The sequence below is a fragment of the Amphiura filiformis genome, chromosome 8 (assembly GCF_039555335.1).
Source record: "Amphiura filiformis chromosome 8, Afil_fr2py, whole genome shotgun sequence".
Taxonomy (NCBI): Eukaryota; Metazoa; Echinodermata; class Ophiuroidea; order Amphilepidida; family Amphiuridae; genus Amphiura; species Amphiura filiformis.
Window position 1 is genome coordinate 29,395,946 of NC_092635.1, and position 21,026 is coordinate 29,416,971.

Consider the following 21,026-nt stretch of genomic DNA (forward strand, 5'->3'; position numbering starts at 1 on the left):
CTAAATGGCGTAGTACATGCAAAAACCATACCCTAAATGGCGTCAACTTGGAAATATCTATATTGATACCCTAAGTGGCGTAAACAGGGAAATGAGCTAATTTGATACCCAAGGGGTCTTTTTGATGTTGCAGACATATAGATACTGAACCAAGCATGCACAAAAGTAGCAAGAATCAATTAAAAAGTGGTGATTTTGATCAAATTAGTGCAAACTCACTCAAACAATAATATTACTAACCCTAAACGTCTAAGGATTTGGCTGAAAAAGGACCCCTAAATGGCGATGCCTTCTAAAAAAGTACCCCTTTTTCAAAAAGACGTCGACGCCGCTGTGTGGTGGAAAACATACCCTTTTAGACGCTTTTCTTGGACACGGGTGCGTAGCAAGTCAAGTAGTGAGTGACCCCCCCGGGACCTTGGTACAATTTCATGTTTTCAAAAGCGCTCGATAGTAAGCACATAATTGTATTGTTAATCCTTGGTGTGGTAAACGTAAAGGCGCACTCATTTCCAGCAATTGACCAAGTTTTAAAGTAATATGATCAACTTTAAGGGGGTATATAATACCCTGATTTTCATCAGTACCCCTCTTCTTTTTTTTCTTGCAAATGTATGAAGTACATAAATATGTTCATCATCTCATGCCCTGAACTTATAAAATATCTCTACCTACAAAGTGCTTTTAAATAATTTTAGTATATAATTTTTGCCCTATATACTTTTTTGTTTACCTGTTAGGCTGTTACCATGGGAGTAACTCAGCATGTGTGCCTTATAACAAGACATAATTGATTCTATTCAAGTAGTACTTGAATAGAATAAATTGTATCTTTTGTTATACTATCTATTAACTGTGTTTAGTGATGTACGCTAAATATATCTTCCACATGAATGGTATAGCAAATTGAATACTGTATAGCCTCCATCATGTGTTGTTTGGAAAAAAGATTTCTATAAAGCTATAGGTCATCATAGGTCAGGTTATAGGTTATCTGGTTGAGGTCAAATTTAGGCATCCATTTTGAAATACATGTGATTTATCAACATTGCTATAATGAGGCATAAATTTTTATATTTGGTCTAGTGTGTCTTTTACAGGATATATAATGCTATGATGGACATAATAACATTTCATGGGAATGGATGTAAATGGTGAGTACAATTTAGATTGTCTAGTTGAAATGGATTGGACACATTTAGGTAAAATTGGTACCAAAATCACAAAAATGAAGCTTATGAAAAACTACCTAATCTGATGGTATATAGGTAAAGAGAAATGCATTTTTTTTTCAACATAACTGTAGTTTGGTTGTGGAAACTTTTTACCAATGGCTTAATTAGGTTTCAGTGAAATAATGTCGCTCGTTAAAAAAACAAAATATAGCTCAACATTGAAAATACAAGCATTTTAACCAGTTCGTTTGTTGATAGGTGTGGAGCACTGAAAATCACCAAGTTCATGAAGTCATCAAGAACCACTTATTCCCATTTTACATATCAACATTATTTCTCTAATGTGTTAGCAACATGTATCCAAAATTTTAACGAAATCCGTTGATAGTAAGCTTTCCAAAATGAAGTGAATTTAAAACATCGGTGATGTACCACCTTTTGGCTTCTACCTGTAAAAGCATATAAGCTACATTGATACCGATGCCACCAATAGAACGAGAAGATTTGCCCCTTCATTTTGCATACTACTTTGTCCAATTTTTTTTCTCATTTCTTCACAAAATGCAAAAAAAATGCAAAAAATGCAATGGGTGTAGTACCCCTTAACTCTATGTAACCCTTGTAGGCCTATACCTTTTCGGCATCGAATACAACAATATGAGCTGACATCCCCAATGAACTAGCCATGATTGCCATTGTTCGCATCTCATTGGATTGTGTTCGTCCAGCACTGCAGATTGACGTGCAATCATGTTGTATTGCCTCCCCGAAGGCAAACTCGAACAATCTCACCTGGATACAAAATAATGTAATGAAATATAAATCAAAATAATGAAAAAACGCAAAGCTGGTGGATGGAGGTTACCCTAAGGGCTGCTAGTCAGTAGGAATGCGTGGATTTGGATTCGTCTATAGCGCTAATTTTCTCAAAAAGTAGATCTAATTTCGTAAATAAATTAACGGTCTTAGATCATTATTCTTTTTAAACAAGTTATCTGTTTTCATAAATTAAGTTGACTTGGTGAGCTTCGCAACATGCCGAAAATATTTACCCACCCAAAAATCTGAAAAATAAGGTCATGTTTTTTTAGAATTTTTTTTTCATATTTGAATATTCAGATGTTTGGTATAAATTTTTGCAACCTGCTTGTTAGTCGTACAACGGCTGGCCCCTGCCTGGACCCCCGCTGGGGCTTCGGCCCTGGACCCTACCCGTTCTTACTCGCGCTCCGACTCCGTGCTCGCAGAAAATATTTCAAACAGCAGTTCACGTTCCCAGAAAGGAATTTATTTTCCGCTGCCCTGGCTGACACTATTGAATTATTATAAAAAGCATAGTTTTTTATCAAACTCTGATCTTTAATAAGGTTGCAAAATTTGACACGTTTTCGTTCATTTTCATATAACTAGCATAATAAAAAGAAATGTATGAAAAAAATGAATTTATTTTTTTTTCGTCAAAAGTAAATATGTTATAAAAATCAAACTTACAGGAAAGATTGACTCTTGTCAAATCCTACAATTCTGTCAGAGAGAAATTGCATATTTGTATTTATTTTTTTAATTCATGGACATAATATTGATTAATTAATTTGCGATAATAAATATTTTTTTATGATTTACCATAATTCCAAACATGTCAAGCAATATGTCAAATTAAAGCTAATGAAATGCTTTATAGATTTGTCAGAGCACATTTTGCAAAATGCATTTAGTATTTTAGTTACAAAATTCCAAACATTCTATTCCAATTTTTGGCTATACACGCACAGGAGCTGTTCTTTTAAAATCCGCGCCTAATCAATAATGAGTCTTTCATCCTATTGTCAAAGTACTGTGTTCCCTGCAGCATTATGGAATGACCAGGTCCTTGAGTGTGATGGTTTTGTCAGATGACAGTGCTCATTCAAGCCTATCAAGGCCATTTAGTAGCAACTTGCTGAATGGCTGGGCATTATCAGCTATCAAAGAGATGCCTTATGCAGCTGCCAATCACAGTAGAGGTTTGATAACATTTTGTTAAAAACCCAAAAGTGATATAAGGACAAAACTGTGCATGTTGGTACTTGATTGTTAGGATTCTTATATGTTGAAAATCCCATGTAGTAGTATTTTTTATGTGTAGTGTATATTGTTCATAAATTATATAGCTTTTAAATTTTGGGCATTAATGCTCTGTTGCACTGTAGCAACGCGGACCTATGACAAATCTTGTTGGTAGACTACTTTTCGATCCGCTATGAATAATCCATATTCGACCCCATGATCATGTTAATTAAGTTTGGCGAATAATGACGCCGTTAGTTTTGCGAACTTTGCCTGTTTAATGAGAGTATAGCGCGCTCCCAATACATCAGGGCGAAAACGATCCGGTTTATGAAATGACGGACGGATTTGTTTTTTCAAAGAACATGGGAATTATTTTTTGCAATAGTAATGTCGAAATTAGAACTTGCTGTCAATAATGCGAAGGAAATGCGTGACTGGTGTAAGGTATGAAATGCATGCAGTATTTGAAGTATAGAAAACATTTGACGCCGCATTTAACCTTCCAGTATGTCGCCATATTTTGTCTGTGTGTTTTTATTCGTGTCTTCGCGTGATAAAAATTATCAATCTGCAATAATCAGACATATTGGTGCTTGGCTACCGGGGTGAATAAGTGTTTTTAAAAGTATGTAAAGAATTTCACATCATAGTGCCATTTCAGCACAGCACCAAAATGATCCAACTACCTGATTGGTCATAGTCTGCGTGTTCCGGAAATCACGTAAACCAATGTCCTTAAACATTTTATGATCCATTATATTAAAATGTTCTCAAACAAATCCAAATAAAGGTGATGTTAACATACCTCAATGACGTTTCGTGCTGTAACACAGCACTTTCTCAAATTGAATGACCAGCTTTGACCTTTGACGTCGGCTGCTTCCTGTTGGTAGCTGACGTAGGTGGTGCTGTCAATAACTGATCATAGATGTGCGGAAGGAAGTAGTTCCCACAATCCCTGTTGAGAGTATTTGCCTGCCCCCTTTTCCTTATCCATATTGATTCTTTGATGTGTCTCCTTTTTCTGTTAGTTTCAATGTCTCTTATTTTGGCTTCTTCCCAGCCTATCACATGATTGTCCTCGGCGACATGGTCCGTGAGAGCGGATTTCTTAGGGGCGCTGGCGACAGATGTTTTCCTTTGGACCCTGGTATATGGTTTTTCTGATGCCAGGTCCGATTCAGTTTTATGTTCTTTCATCCTTGTACCGAAAAGTCTCGAAGTCTCTCCGATGTAGGATTTGGGGCAACCTAGGCAGGGAATTTCGTACACGCAATCTGCTGTTGTTTTGGTATCCCGTTTATCTTTGGGATGCACCAGGTGATTTCTAAGCGTTTTGTGTGGTTTAAAGTTCGCTTGGTAGCCGTGTTTTTTGAAAATTCTTCTAGTCTTTTCCGACAAGCCCTGCTTATAAGGGAGGCACACAAAGCCACGACTTTTGGTGGTTTGAGATTGGTCAGTGACTTTTGGCTTACTTGGCTCCTGAACCTTTTTAAAGGCCCACTCCGGGTAGCCGCAACGCGTAAGGGCTTCCTTTATTTTTGACTCCTCAAACTCTCTGTCTTTTTCCTCGGTTACTACTTTATCTTTTCTGTCCATGAGAGTTCGGATAACACAAAGCTGGTCATTCAATTTGAGAAAGTGCTGTGTTACAGCACGAAACGTCATTGAGGTATGTTAACATCACCTTTATTTGGATTTGTTTGAGAACATTTTAATATAATTTTAATGGACAATCCTGATGAATCTATTTGCGGATTTTATGATCCATTTTTGCTTTGACCATAACTGGATGACACTCGGTCATTTCAAATATTGAGTTTTAGTTTTGGTTTGGTTTTGGTCACGTGGTTTCCTATTAATAGGTATATCACCCCAAAAATAAGCGCAGCAGAAACATGTTATTTGACGCTTTTAATTGAATCATCGTTATGAATGCTTCAAAAAACAAAAAACAGAATTAAAATCGGATAATGCAAAGTGATGTAACGTCAACTTGAAGATACCCGGAAATCGGGTGAAAACCTGCCACAAATTGCTATAAATGGCAAAATGGTAATTTTTGGGATTTGTAATGCTTATTCGGACACTTACTTGAAAAGGTAGCATTGATTTAAGTATCACAGATTAATTGCATATCTTTCCGGACTTCGTTAAAGAAAACAAGATTAAAAATCTCTCCTCGAATAAATGTAATAAATCCACCAAATATACAATTTTAGCCATTTTGACCAATCTGCAGACAAATAAAAGCTAAAGTCCAGCTAATTAATATGCAAAAATAATGCCAACAGAGAACCGTACATGATATGAGGATGCGGTTTTTTTTGCACACATAAGTACCCAAAGTTCTTTCATTTGGTAAAAAAAAATACACAAAAAGTCATTAATTATGCAAATTAGCTAATTACATCTAATTATATATTTATGCCATTCTTATGTTAATTAGGCATATGTAATTTTTACTTTTTTCAATGTTTTATTTATGTTTTATTCATACAGCATGATTTTATCAAATATGAACCTGCTGTGATGTTGAATAAAGAAACTGCAGTTAATTGCCTAAGTGCACCGAGTTTTCAATTGGTATAGGGAAGTGTTTCACTCATTGTCCAAGGAAAAAAAATACATGATAACAAACACTGGTATTTCAGACCGGTGGTACTAGGTCCTCTATTTCGAGAGACCTATATTTATTGATTTATGGACGATCTAAAAAATTCATAAAACAGGTCTTAACTCTTAAACTAGGCAGTGTTTAATTTCGGCGGAGTTGATAGTGATTTAGGAAATGTTTCACCTACCATATATTAAAAAGACAAATTATTGTGATCAATGAAACATAACGAGGAAATCGTTTTTGACATGTATGTTTTCAAAAATTGGCCAACTTTGATCCGCGCGCTTTTTGATTCACTGTTATGTATGCGTGCACAGTATGACAGAATTATTGTGCAGCCACTGTGACATACCTACTATTAACCTGCCTAAGCTCTTGAGTGACGATATTATCGATAGTTATCGATATCTTTGTCTTTGTTAGAAACTTTGTAGCAAGCCGTTTCGGTTTTTAATTCAGTTTGTTATGTAATCGGAAATCAGGTTTGAAGTTATCTTGATCAAAGCCCTCTCTAAGAATTTCTCTATGATATGGGGCTAGCTGTGGTGGGTGGCTACGGGGCGTTAACTCAAAGACAATATTGCTCAAAGACAATATTGTTCAAGGTTGCTCCGCAGGCTTACAAAGAAACAATGTTGCTCCGAAAACAATGGCAAACAAGCTTAAACTATAAATAAGCCCTCGATAGAGGGCAGGGCCTGAAGAATGAGGGATTATGGGGTAAAAAGTTTTTAAAAAAGTAGAAAGTATGAAACCTAGCAGAGACAGCCCGTCACCCTTAAAGTTACTCTTACTTATTTGCCCTGCGGGGCCCTTATATTGGGGTCCCACTTCAAGTGTTTAGTCGTCGTATGTCGGGAGTCGCCAGCCTCGGGCTTGCCGGCCCTGCGGCCCTGCGGCCTTGGATGTTTTTTGTTGATACTGGGGCCCAGTATCAACAAAAAGCATCAAGGCCGCAGGGCCGGCGACTCCCATACGACGACTAAACACTCTAAGTGGGACCCCAATATATTAAGGGGCCCGCAGGGCAAGAAAGCAAGAGTAACCTTAATGTAACATTGACCAAGTGTAACCTTAATGTAACATTGCCCAACAAGAAAGCAAGAGTAACCTTAATGTAAAACAGGGGTCGCTATTTACTGCCGTATATTCAGTCTCATATAGACTGATTGTAAGGATTCAGTTGCATACAGTAGTACATGTAGTATAAACATATAAACATGAAGCACAGCACTACTACTATCACTGCCCTAACCCTAACCCTAAACCCTAACCTTAAACCCTAAACCTATCCCTAAACCCTAACCCTACTTTTTTTTTACTTTTCACCCCATAATTTCCCTCATTCTGATTTATGTAAGCTATCCACCAGTGGAGCTTCTGCGACCCCTACGCAGAACTTCCGATAGTGGATTATCTGCGCACGGTGGACGCAAGGAATCCACAGTTGGATTTTCTGCGCACGTGCACTGAAAATCCCCTCCGTATATAGTTCCGGTGGAGTAATTCTGCGCACGGTCGCAGGGAATCCACGGACGGATTTTCGGCGCACGTGCTCAGAAACTCCCCTCCGTATATAGTTCCGGTGGAGTAATTCTGCGCACGGTCGCAGGGAATCCACGGACGGATTTTCGGCGCACGTGCTCAGAAACTCCCCTCCGTATATAGCTCCGGTGGAGTAATTCTGCGCACGGTCGCAGGGAATCCACGGACGGACTTTCGGCGCACGTGCGCAGAAACTCCCCTCCGTATATAGCTCCGGTGGAGTAATTCTGCGCACGGTCGCAGGGAATATTATTTTAGGGCCTAGGCCTATATGTTTAGAGTCAGTTCTGCGCATCAAGTTTCATGTTTAAAAAACATGTTTGAAAAAATAACTTAGAAAGTAAGAAATATTATATATATTTTTAGAGTCAGAACGGTGGAGTTTTTCTGCGCACGGTCGCAGGGAATCCACAGTCGGACTTTCGGTGCACGGGCGCAGTTGAGTAATTCTGCGCACGGTCGCAGGGAATCCACGGACGGATTTTCGGCGCACGTGCTCAGAAACTCCCCTCCGTATATAGCTCCGGTGGAGTAATTCTGCGCACGGTCGCAGGGAATCCACGGACGGACTTTCGGCGCACGTGCGCAGAAACTCCCCCGTATATAGCTCCGGTGGAGGGGAGTTCTGCGCACGGAAAGTCCTGCGACCGTGCGCAGAAAAACTCCACCGTTCTGACTCTAAAAATATATATAATATTTCTTACTTTCTAAGTTATTTTTTTAAACATGTTTTTTAAACATGAAACTTGATGCGCAGAACTGACTCTAAACATATAGGCCCTAAAATAATATTTCTTACTTTATACCATTTAATACTATTAAATCATAACAATTCATGAGATGATTAAAAACGTGCGCCGAAAATCCGTCCGTGGATTCCCTGCGACCGTGCGCAGAATTACTCCACCGGAGCTATATACGGAGGCGAGTTTCTGCGCACGTGCGCCGAAAGTCCGTCCGTGGATTCCCTGCGACCGTGCGCAGAATTACTCCACCGGAGCTATATACGGAGGGGAGTTTCTGAGCACGTGCGCCGAAAATCCGTCCGTGGATTCCCTGCGACCGTGCGCAGAATTACTCCACCGGAACTATATACGGAGGGGATTTTCAGTGCACGTGCGCAGAAAATCCGACTGTGGATTCCTTGCGTCCACCGTGCGCAGATAATCCACTATCGGAAGTTCTGCGTAGGGGTCGCAGAAGCTCCACTGGTGGATCATGTACATACATGTCATTCTTCAACCCCTGCCCTCTTTCGGGGGCTAATTTATAGTTTAAGCTTGTTGGATATCGCGATTATTTCGCGGTTGGTGCTTCTTTGTAGCCCTGCGGGGCAAACTAGTTGGATATCCACATTTCGCGTTTAGTGGTTCTTTTAATTATTATTATTGTTATTGTTGTTGTTATTATTATTATTATTATTATTATTATTATTATTGTTATTGTTGTTGTTGTTGTTGTTGTTGTTGTGGTGGTTGTTGTTATTGTGTCACAATTATCTTACCTTATTTCCAGAAAGCACATTTCCAGTCAAATCTTCCCGCTTTATATAGACCTCAAAACCGTCAGGAACCCCTGGTAAATACCATCGCTCGATTGGAGTGTTTTCAATGGCCGCCTGCATTATAAAACGTGTTTTTGCAGCAGTGCTGCATTAATTCTGAATTGGCTGGGTGTTACTATACTGAAATTTTTGAATGTGAAAGGCATTTTGTACCACTGAAGTTTTTCGTACACATCGGTAGCTTTATTAATATAAAGATTGACTTTTGTAGAATTTTGGTTGTGTATTCATTGATTTTATATGCGATTTCATTGAAAGAAGTGTTTTTTAATGCAATGATTTTCAACAACACACTCAACCTGGGCTCCTTGCATGAGGAATATTAGCTACAAGCATTAGCTGAGCATGCGTCCTGTCAATTTCTACTCTCACACCCCTGATTTAGCATAGGATTGGGCTCGTTTGCATATGCATGAGTTCGTTGAGTTGGTCGTAGCGTCCTTGGAGATAGTACATTTCTAGTAAAATGGTATAGATGAGTTTATAGTCAAAATGCGTGATGTATTTTAACAGTTTAAACGTAGGCCTATGTTTCTGTAAATGTGCATAATTTCCAATCACGTCGCAGATGGCAACTATCACAGCACAAGTAATAATTTATCCTAGTGTATTGCCCCGGTAGAATACCTTGCATATGCCATAGAAAAATTTTGATAACTTGGTTGGTAGACAGAGATGACGTCAGTGGTACTGATTTTGGTTTAGATCTGAAACCATATTATACCTCAGGTTTAGATTGAGAAAGTATACATATCAAGTAATTATCTGGTGGGAATTGTTTTATTGTTGTATTAATTGTGGTATACTGAACCCGACAACCACATTTGAAGAAAATAATTATAACTAATGATGATTAATTTTATCATGGGCTATATTTTTGCCGGCGGAGGAATATGGATTTAGCCTGGGGAGTTAGCTTTCAAAAACTGTATCACGTGTCATTACATGTGGATGGGATGGGTGAAGTTTCGTGTTACCAAAGTATGGTGTGTTACCATTACAACAACAACTTACTTAGGGAGTGTTCATAAATACTTTGGTAGGGGGGGCTGGAAAATATGTAGGGGGGGCATAAAATTTTAGGAGTTCTGAAGAGGGGGGTTAAAAAGTTTTGTGTGTATGAACAGGGGGGTTAAAAGTTTTTGGGCACGTAGAGGGGGGGGGGTAAAAACTGTAGCAACAATAGTCCCGAAGCAAAAAGATAAAATAACCTGAAATTTTTTTTCGCGCGCTACGCGCGCAAATGTTCCCCTAAAACCAGAACAAAAGTTAATTCCAGATAAGGGTATTTGATCAGGTCCTTTATGTATTTTGAAAAGTCATTCAATATAAGTATGAAGTGTTAAAAATTGTCTTGTTGTCTATAACTTAATTTTGAGGTTTGTGTCAGTTCCTTCTGATCTGCTCTTTTAATCACCAAAAGACTGCAATAACTTTGTTCTTCTTTAGTGTTGACAATTTTTACAATAATGTTTCATGCAGTACAGATTATTAATTTATTATCAACTAAATCATGTTGCTTTACAATTATAGACGGAGGAATCTTGTAGAACCGGGGTACACGTTTCCACCCCCTAATTTTTCCATGGGGGACATCCCCCTAAAGATCCTAGTAGGAGAAAAAAACCCCAATAACTGCCCTATGCAACTTTTTTAGCACATCGAAAAGCACCATGTTTTGGGCCCAAATAGGGTAAAATTGCAAAATTTTGCGCTTCGCGATCACACGAACTGGCCCAGCAAATAGCAAAATACCCCATTTCGGCAGTAGCGTAGCCAGGGGGCAAGTGGGGAAAGTGCCCCCATGACAAAGATGAATGAAAAATGAAAGATAAAATCTGGAGGGCAAAGGAAAAGAATAGGGCAAGGAACCCTTTTCCACCCAAATTCACCCTGATCATGGGCCAAAATAGTGTAAAATACAAAACGTTTGCACGCTGTATGTGCACATTGTCACAATAAAGCCTAGGCATTTTCACCGGGCATTTTCATCCCCATCATGGGCGAAAATAGTGTACAAATGAGGGGGGGTCAAAATAGTTTTGAACCTAATATGAGGGGGGGTCAAAAAGTTTTAGGTCCATTAAGAGGGGGTCAAAAAGTTTTGGGTTCACGCGAAGAGGGGGGTTAAAAAATTTTCGACATGAAAAAATATTTTCCAGCCCCCCCACCAAAGTATTTATGAACACTCCCTTATTTACATAGTACATCCAATCACAGCGTGCTGATCTGTCTAAAGTAATAAACAAAGGTTGTTCAGTCGCACAGTAACAGTACATGCACGTCATTAGAGGCGCTGTAGTTTAATATGGATATGCAAACGAGATGGCCGGTGACCGTGACTCAACTGTAAATGATTATTCTTCGGGACACCTTGACGGATTTTCCCGCAATTGACACACCGTGCTGTAAGCATGGTAAAGTGAACCTGTAAAATGTACCAAATGCAGTTTTTGATATTGCGGTACATGTCAGCTATTTTATGCAATTTTCGGCCGTTGTTTCGGCCTACAGTTTGTTTAGGACTTCTGTGTTGTGGACCATACTATTTTGTTTTTACGAAAGTGATAATTTTGTTTCAAGTTGCTTTATTTATTACTAAATAGCCTATTCGGTCTGGATATTAAATTGATAGGCCTAATGGTGCAGTGTAAAGGACCATGCGGTTATAAGTTGAGACTCCCAAAAGACTGACGGCGTGACATTTTTCTTGAACAAATGAAATGATAATGATATTTTCAAAATGAATACTTACACCCCTCATAGGGGTCTATGTAAAACAGTCAATTATCAGAATTGCAAGTGTAGTCTAAAAGTGACAAAGAGATATTGTATTCTCTGGTTTGGAATGAGTATTTATGACTGAAAGCAGTTTAAGCAGCTAATTAGCACTAATTAAACCTTTTGAATAAATAATTAGGTCTGTTAATGAAGTAAATTTTGATCACCCTGTATACATAGAAGCAAACATCGCACCCAAAATAAAGTATATTTCTGGTTGGCTTTTTCAATTCAAGCTCTGTTTGATTTTGTGGTCCTCAGATTGAGAAAATATTCCTGAAAAGAAAAATATACCACATGTTCCTTAAAAGTTCATTTTACACACTGTATATCGTCTAGTACACCCTGAATATTGATTTCGAATTTTGGTCAGTTTAATCTCTGTTCTTAATGCTTTCCAGAAATAGGCCTACCTGTAATTGGTTCATAAAATGATATAACTATTCATCGCAAAATTGAAAGCAATGGCCATACCCGATGTCAGTCAATGGTATATCCAAACCACAATATGAACCTGAAGACTCGTCATCAGACTTAGACACTATCCATGCTGTCATGTGGTAATGTTATCAATGCGCGATTAACTGCAATATGCGCTCAAACTAGTACGCGGCGTGGCGCGCTATGTCCGCAGATTTGCGTAGCGCCATGATTACGAATGTATTTTATTATTGTAATTGACTTTTGAATGTAATGTCCGACCGTGATGTCGTAAAACTATGGAGTGGAAGGAATTGGAAAAAAAGAGGAGAGAGGATGGAGAGAGGAATAAAAGGACTCTAACTAGTCTAAGAATTATGGTAAAACTTCGCCTGATGGTGTGATTTCATAGTTTTATTAAGAAGATAAGCCGGCAGTGAACGTAACATGGTGGCAGCGGAAAAAGTAAATCTACAGGTACGCCATTTCCAAGAAATAGCCTAAGAAAGACTCAAAGAAATCACCAAGAAAACATCAACGAAGTTTTCGAAGAAAGAAACTGGAAAATTACCAAAGAAAATATCAACGAAGTTTTCGAAGAAAGAAACTGGAAAATTACCAAAGAAAACATCAACAAAGTTTTCGAAGAAAGAAACTTGAAAATCGACAAAGAAGGTCTCAAAGTCGCTAAAGACTAGTTCAGCTTTGAAGAAGAAACCTTCAGTGAGCTAGCCATAAGAAGAAAGAAGAGGACGCAGAACTGTTGTATTGGAAGCCCGCGGATTGGAAGAAAGAAGAGAGCGTCACAGATAGCTTCGCTACAGAAGAAAGAAGAGAAGAAAACAGAGTAGCTTCGTGACTGTATCATCATCAATTCCGTTCAAATACCAGAACTGTGAGATTTGATGCACATTAATACATTTTCATCGTTGGAATATATTGCTGATTTGTGTTCTTCTGGAAAAAGACAGGTGAATCGTGTTTTCATCAGTGGCAGTGTTGTCTACATGATCTACGCATCGGTGTGGCAGAGTGATGTGGAAAATGGATTACGAGAGGCTGTCTTCAGGTTCTAGCCTGCTTGGATTCCTTGCTAAATGACCAGACATTTGGTATGATATTTTGACTGTTGGCCTTTTTACTTGAAGACAATCAAGAGATGTTTATATTTTCACAGATGAAAATGATCAGTAATATATTATAAAATTTAAACGAGGATTGTGCGATAGTGAAGCAAGTATAATATAAATATTGCAAATGTACGTGCACAAATGAAAGGTACGTACAACGAAATGTGTATGCACATCAAAATTAAATGTTGTATACATCATGTTTAGTAGAGATGTAGGCCTAAGCTTACATAATGCACGTCAATCTTTGTGGCATTCAAAAATGTTTTGTTGTGTAAAGCATAATTGCGTTTAAAAACAAAGATAAACAGCAATGAAACATTATATTGTTTTAATTTAGTATTATCATGCACATGGACAAATGTGTGCATTATTATTTCACATGCAAAAAGTTGAGCCAGAGTACAAAAATGTGTGTAAGATTTTTATTGGATTGTTGTAATAAGCGACGAGCGTTTTTGCAGCAGTAGTGCGCAAGTCAATCGAGTCGACATTTCTTTAAAAATTGAAATGAAGGGATAAAGCATTTTAATATAATATGGTCGTCAAAAAACTGTTGTGTTTAAAATAAGATTTTATCACAAAATGTGCGTATTGATCAGGATTTCATGATGAATTTAAATTTCTGGACAAGCGTTTGGTATTGCAGCTATAGTGCGCAATTAGTCAAGCGACATTTCATATAAACATGGACATGTATAACTTAATTCATTATGTTTTGGAGAGATGGAAACTTGTGTGAGATTATTGGAGAAGAAATTTATCACATAAATTTTATTTGTATTTATGGCAAATGTACGTTTGGAGAATATTTTATAAAATGAATTAAAACGTGCATTAAAAACAAATGTATGCATGAAATTATATTTATGCACACAAAAAGATGTAAATTTAACGCGATTTAAATGTGCATTTTTGAGATGATTGACACAATCATATAGGAGTTCGGGGAGTGTCATGTGGTAATGTTATCAATGCGCGATTAACTGCAATATGCGCTCAAACTAGTACGCGGCGTGGCGCGCTATGTCCGCAGATTTGCGTAGCGCCATGATTACGAATGTATTTTATTATTGTAATTGACTTTTGAATGTAATGTCCGACCGTGATGTCGTAAAACTATGGAGTGGAAGGAATTGGAAAAAAAGAGGAGAGAGGATGGAGAGAGGAATAAAAGGACTCTAACTAGTCTAAGAATTATGGTAAAACTTCGCCTGATGGTGTGATTTCATAGTTTTATTAAGAAGATAAGCCGGCAGTGAACGTAACACATGCTATCAATGAGGAATTGCTATTACCCCATACCACAGTATTGTTTATAATCATTCCTAGGCCTTATTAAAGGCTCAAATGCATACAACTTTTTAACTCATTTATGTTAAGTACAAACTTGAGAATATGTTCTTCATTTTAAGTAAATGTCATCATATGTTATTAAGTATAGGCCTACCAAGAAATGAACTAAGTACTCAGCATATAAATTAATTTGTGCCCTCATTGTGGGTTTTTAAGACAAAATAAAATAAAGGAAACAAACATAATTCTCCTTTTTACAGTGTCGTTTCTAAAAGCTCATTTTTAAGCCAAAGGTCCTCTCAGTGAATGTGAAATCCAACATGTTTTCTTCATTCACTGCGCCGTCTTTTTTAAAGACATTTCTTGTTTTAGATAACAATATTTGGCTCGAAATTGTTTGACTACAATGATTATCTTTATATTTTTTTGTCATTTTCATCCATTAATTTACATTGTATTATAAGATTATTATAAACCAGCGTTATACGCCTCTCTAACTTCTACTAGAACGTCCAACAATGCCGTTCATACCTAAAAAATTCCATCTTTCCCGGCATAAATCATTCTGTGACACCCTGCAGTACGCACTGACCTCACCCTTACCTTCGCGCTGACTACAAATCAATACAAATAGCTGCAATTTTTAAATTCGGGTATGTTTCTTTCTAAACACTGCTGCAGGGGCTATTTTAGATGAAAAAAGTCACTGCACGTTGGCGATGTAAAGTCTTGGTGATCAACCAACGGCAACAAGCTTGCGGGGAGGGGGTGTTGGGGGCAGGGGTGTAGGCAGGATAGCCCCCCAAAAAAAAAAAAAAAAAATCACCAAAGGCCAAAAAGGTCCAATTTGCGAGCGTAGGGATAAAAAAAACCATGTTTTTTATGCTTTTTCTGTCCAAGAAGATCAAAATTTGCCCATTTGCGAGCGTAGCGAGCGAAAAATTCAGGTTCTTTACTTTCTTGGTCAAAAAAGTCCAAAATTTGAGAAAAGGTCCAAAAAGTCCCATTTTTCAAAATCAGCCTCCAAAAATAAAACCTGGCTACGCCCCTGGTTATAGGGGAGTTTCCTCCTTCGAGTTTTGGAGATTTTTACAACATCACTCATTTAAGCGACTCATTTTTGACCGTATTAATTACCAGATTGGACACTTGACACTCTTGAGTTATAAAGCAACGTTAAGCCTTATCTACAAACAAAACTGCAAAATACTCTTGTTTGCTCTTATTTTGTTACTTTTTGAAAACAGAAAGAACACCCACGAAATGAGTACAAAATACTCTTCCACTTTCACAAAAAATTCACCCTAATATTGAATTAGAAATAAGCAACTTGGCAGAAGGCCCAACAAAATGGGATTATATGACTATTTTTTATTGGCAGTTTATCAATGTTGCGAGCTCAAACGGGATGGGGTGGGTCCTTAGATCCCATTGGTGGAGTCGTGTATCAAAGCCCCTGGCGGGGGCTTAGGGTGTAGAGCCCCAAGCTCACTAGTTTTTACATTTAGGCCTTTTCAAGGCATCGGACCGTAGAGCTTCCCCAGCTCTCATATTGATAATTTATATAATTTAGAAAGGATGGAACCATAATCTCTGTTTTTGAAGAAGTTCGAGATGAAAAAATAAATTTTCAAAGGGATAAAAATTACGAAGCCGGTCTGCTGACCTGAGCAAAGCAAAAAAAAAAAAGCATTTTAATGCTAAAATGAGCTAAAAATTGGGTTAATCTCACTCTCCTTTTTTTGCATGGGCGTACATTTCAGGTAGGATAAAATGGCCAAATATGAGGTTAATTTTGTCAGAAACTCACATACGGGCGTCAACATGGGGGAGAATGATTGCATGAACCAATAAAAATATTGAAATATTTTAAGCACGGATTTTTAATTCTCACTGCACGGAATTTTAATCTCACTGCACAAACGTGCCAGGAGGCACGTTAAAATAGCCCCTGCACTGCTGTGTTCTTAATATTGAACGAAATTGGACAAATGTGGTATCAAAATGCGCGTCAATCATGGTACACCATCCTTTGTTCTATGCCAAAACATTGTGAATACAAATAATAGTTCTGAAGCTATCGGCGCACAGTGTCATCGCCCCGATATCTTCATGGCTGAAATCGCCATGGTAGGTTGATACCATAGCCACGCATGGCCATTTTGTTCCGACCTTTGAGACGCATAATGAGCCGAGGGACATCCGACTAAGCCTGGTTTTTGACCTCTCTGTGTGTGAGTGAGCATGTATACGCCATGATGAGGTCAATGGTCATCTACTTTTAGACTGCCACCACGGGAGTGAGTGTAGCTAGCCTACGCTGCGCTATTCGGCACATATAAAATCAGAATATTTTTGTCAGTTTTTGAGTTCAAGACGCACGCTTCTTTCTCAAGACGTTAGCTAACGACTATCATATCCGTTGAACACATATATTCAAGTGCAAGGAACAAAATCTGGCTTCTTTAGACTAAATCATTACGGGAGATAGTTATCATTTTCTACCCCGGTATCCAAAGATTTATCGTCTGAATATCAAAATCGTGCATAGCACATTCACGTGTATCGATCCCGCACACCGACATCGCCTGGCTAGTAATTACTTGGTGCAGCAGAGATAATACCCGGGATCGATACACGTGAATTGCTATGCACGATTTTGATATCAGACGAAAATCTTCGGATACCGGGGTAGAAAATGATGAATATCTCCCGAAAATGATTTCGTCTCAAGAAACCAGATCTGGTCTTATACGTCTTGAGAAAAGGCCGTGCGTCTTGACTCAAAAACTGACCAAAATTCTAATTTAATATTGCGTTGGTCCTGTATGGACTACAGCGCGCAGGCTATAAATGCACTCACTATTCCCGTGGAAGCAGTATAAAAGTCGATGACCATTGACCTCAATGTCGTATACAAGCTTACTCACACACTAGAGAAATCAATTACCCGGCTATTGTCAGTAGCCTTAGTCAGGTCCCTCGAATCATTATGCGTCTCAAAGGTCGGAACAAAATGACCAAGCGTGGCTGTGGATTCAACCTACCATGGCGATTTCTGCCATGAAGATATCGGGGCGATGACACTGTGTCCCGGGTATTCATTTCAGTGTCTCTGCTGTATAATGTAATTATTAACCTAGACTATGCCATAGTCGAATTTTATTAAAAATATGTTATTATTAGTCATGATGAACCCATTTCGTTGAACTCAAAATTATACTGATGTTTATTAATATTAAAGTATTCAATAGTAAAATGGTCATGAAGAGTTAAAAATATCAGACGATTAGTGACAATAAAAGTAATTGAATGCAACATTATCTTGCATAATTATAACGGCTCACTTTAATATTGAACAATTCTGATTTTGGAATCTACCAGTTTATTGATAGCGAACCCCGAAATTTCGACTATGAACTTTGAATTGTAAGCAGAACTTTACCCCCTGGACTTTGCTCTCTAAAAACACACTGTCAAGCATACTTGTTTATCAGTCCATTAACCACAAGTACGCGCTAGATGTTTGATGAGAGATTAACTTTCGCGTCAACACAAAAGCGCCGCAAATACCACAGACAGTTGTTTACGGTGTAGTTAATGGTAATGGCGCGGGCCCAGACGATTTAAACCATAGCGAGGTATGGGCGACCAATCACAAGGCAGATCCATTTAAAGATGCATTACATCATGGCCATTTTTAGTTAGGCCAGAAATTGGCCTAACTCTCCATAGAGTCCCGTGTTAAAATTTTAACCGCACGGCAATGTCAGTAGTCCACTTGGGAAGCTAACAAACAGAGGGAGTAGGGTGACTGATCAGATGTGAAAATCTATTAATTGTGCACACATTAATTAAATCAGAGTTTTAAGCTTAAATACAATATCCAGAGTATGCAAAATGGGCAAGTGGACTACGGAGTAGTCTATTATTAACCTTGTCTCGGTCCCAGCCGGTTTGTGTTCCTCCGTCTGGTTTGTTTAGTGACGAAGGAGCACAAACCGGCTGGGACCGAGACTATTATTAACCGGGCGATGTCGGTGTGCGGCGTATCTATAACAGCTGCATTACTTTTTGTGCAGACTTTACATAACATAAACACCCGTCTATACCTATAATAATAGAGGTTCAGGTTCATTGGATTATTATAATTATCATGATGAACACGACATATACGTGTCGGGTCACGTCATTAATCATGAAAATTCATCAAAGGAAACCATTATTCCTCATGAATGCCGACCGTTGCCGCCATGAAAACCTGTGAAAAAAACAACAACGATGCGCACGAATAAACATTTTTTTTTTTGCTTTATTTCAATGAACAAGTGCATGCCATTTCCATAGCAGGTTTATGTTTATGTTCATGTTTATGTTCTTGTAAAGTCTGCACAAAAAAACACCTCATCAGCGGATTTTGAATGAAATATCTTCCTAGACACAGTCCATGAACCTCAAACTAAAACCAGTTAAATGTATTTGCTAATTTTAAACATTTTAAATTATAAGATTTTTCTTGTTACATTATTTGTACTTACCTTAATCCTATGAGTAGGAATATTTTGCAGAGATTCCATCCAAGCTGGTGCATTATATTTTACAAGCAGTTGTTTTCTTATATTGGTGTCCATTATTCTGCACTCGGACTGCCACACAGTGGTCAGATACAAGACGAAATTTGTATAATGTCAAAAATAATAAGTTTGCTAGTGTGAAACTTAATTTTTTTTATATAATTTCCTTGAGGCTTATTCAGTGAATTCCTATACAAAACATTTGTCTAACTGCACCGTACTACAAACAATCAACAATATGCAGATTTATCACGCAATATACGAGGGTCATTCAAAATGTTCTGCGAACTTCTGCCACCATCATACATCAGCTTTTGCATTTAGTAGCCCTTTCGTCTTTCGTAGCTTGTGAGAAAATGTTACTTTAGAGTAAAAAGATGCAATGAATCGGGATGAGATTCTGTGCTATCTTCAGTAGATTTAGCGAAAAAATCCTAAATCGCACACGGTTACTCTGTGCGAATTAAAAAAATTGGCATTCGGCCTATGCCGCGCTATTAAAAACAAGGGGGAAAAGAGGTGATGAGTCTGTAATATCGCTTTAAACTCTCTGATCGGGACTGTTGTATTAGAAAGAAAATATTCGCCGCTACGTGATGAAGTAAAAATTTAGAGAAAATAATGTAAAACATTACTTCTAGAGTAGAAAGATCCAATGAATCGGGATGAGATTCTAAATGCTATCTTCAGTAGTGGGTGATTTTTTTCGTTATATCTACTGAAGATAGCATTTAGAATCTCATCCCGATTCATTGCATCTTTCTACTCTAGAAGTAATGTTTTACATTATTTTCTCTAAATTTTACTTCATTATGTAGCGGCGATTTTTTCTTTCTAATACAACAGTCCCGATCAGAGAGTTTAAAGCGATATACAGACTCATGACTTTCGCAGCTGCCTGTTTCTCTATTTTTACCTCTTCCCCCCCCCTTTTTTTTTTTTTTTAATAGCGCGGCATATATGCCGAATGCCAATTTTTTAATTCGTGCAGAGTAACCGTGCGAGTTTTAGGATATTGTTCGTTATATCTATACTGAAGATATAGCATTTAGAATCTCATCCCGATTCATTGCATCTTTCTACTCTAGAAGTAATGTTTCATATTATTTTCTCTAACTTTTTACTTCATCATGTAACGGCGAAGTTTTTCTTTCTAATACATTAGTTCCGATCAGAACGTTTAAAGCGATATACAGACTCATGACTTTTCGCAGCTGCCTGTTTCTCTATTTTTACCTCCCCCTTTTAGGGCGAATGCCAATTTTTAATTCGCGCAGAGTAACCGTGCGCGATTTAGGATTTTTTCGCTATATCTACTGAAGATAGCACAGAATCTCATCCCGATCCATTGCATCTTTCTACTCTAGAAGTAATGTTTTACATTATTTTCTCTAAATTTTCACTTCATCATGTAGCGGCGAGTTTTTTCTTTACATTAGCCGCAATCAGAAAGTTTAAAGCGATGTTACAAACTCATCACTTTCCGCATCTGCCTATTTCTCTATTTTTAGGCCATATGTCACAGGGGAAGTTGCCCAAAGTGGTCCAGAATTGTCAAAATAGTATAAAGTTATTCAAAGTTTCAGTGGTGGTTGTCCCGTCAATTAAAAATCAATAATCCATAATCGATTATCGATTATCAATCAAGATAATCTCAATTTTTCTCATTCAAAATCATGCGGAAATGATTTTCAAACCCGTCAATTCGCTCCCTTACGAAGGGTCTATTGGGAGGGGAGGGGTTGTCGTGTCAATCAATAATCGATAATCGATGATCGATAATCAATAATTGATAATCGATAATCAATCAAGATATTCTCTATTTCCGGAACGTTTTCGTTTATAACAATTACCATGGTAACGCCCAACTGT

At 37.9% G+C, this 21,026-nt stretch overlaps 1 protein-coding gene across 1 annotated transcript in view; it reads right to left on the reverse strand.

Moving 5' to 3' along the window:
* Positions 1 to 19,353, reverse strand: part of LOC140158247 (uncharacterized) — a 28,317-nt gene extending 8,964 nt beyond the window's left edge. The window contains exons 1-3 of the mRNA XM_072181361.1: positions 19,119 to 19,353; positions 8,894 to 9,007; positions 1,809 to 1,967 (exon numbers count right to left, since the gene is read on the reverse strand). Of these exons, the coding sequence (XP_072037462.1) occupies positions 1,809 to 1,967; positions 8,894 to 9,007; positions 19,119 to 19,211 (366 nt within the window). The 5' untranslated portion in view covers positions 19,212 to 19,353. The remainder of the gene's footprint in view (positions 1 to 1,808; positions 1,968 to 8,893; positions 9,008 to 19,118) is intronic.
* Positions 19,354 to 21,026: the final 1,673 nt, after the last annotated feature.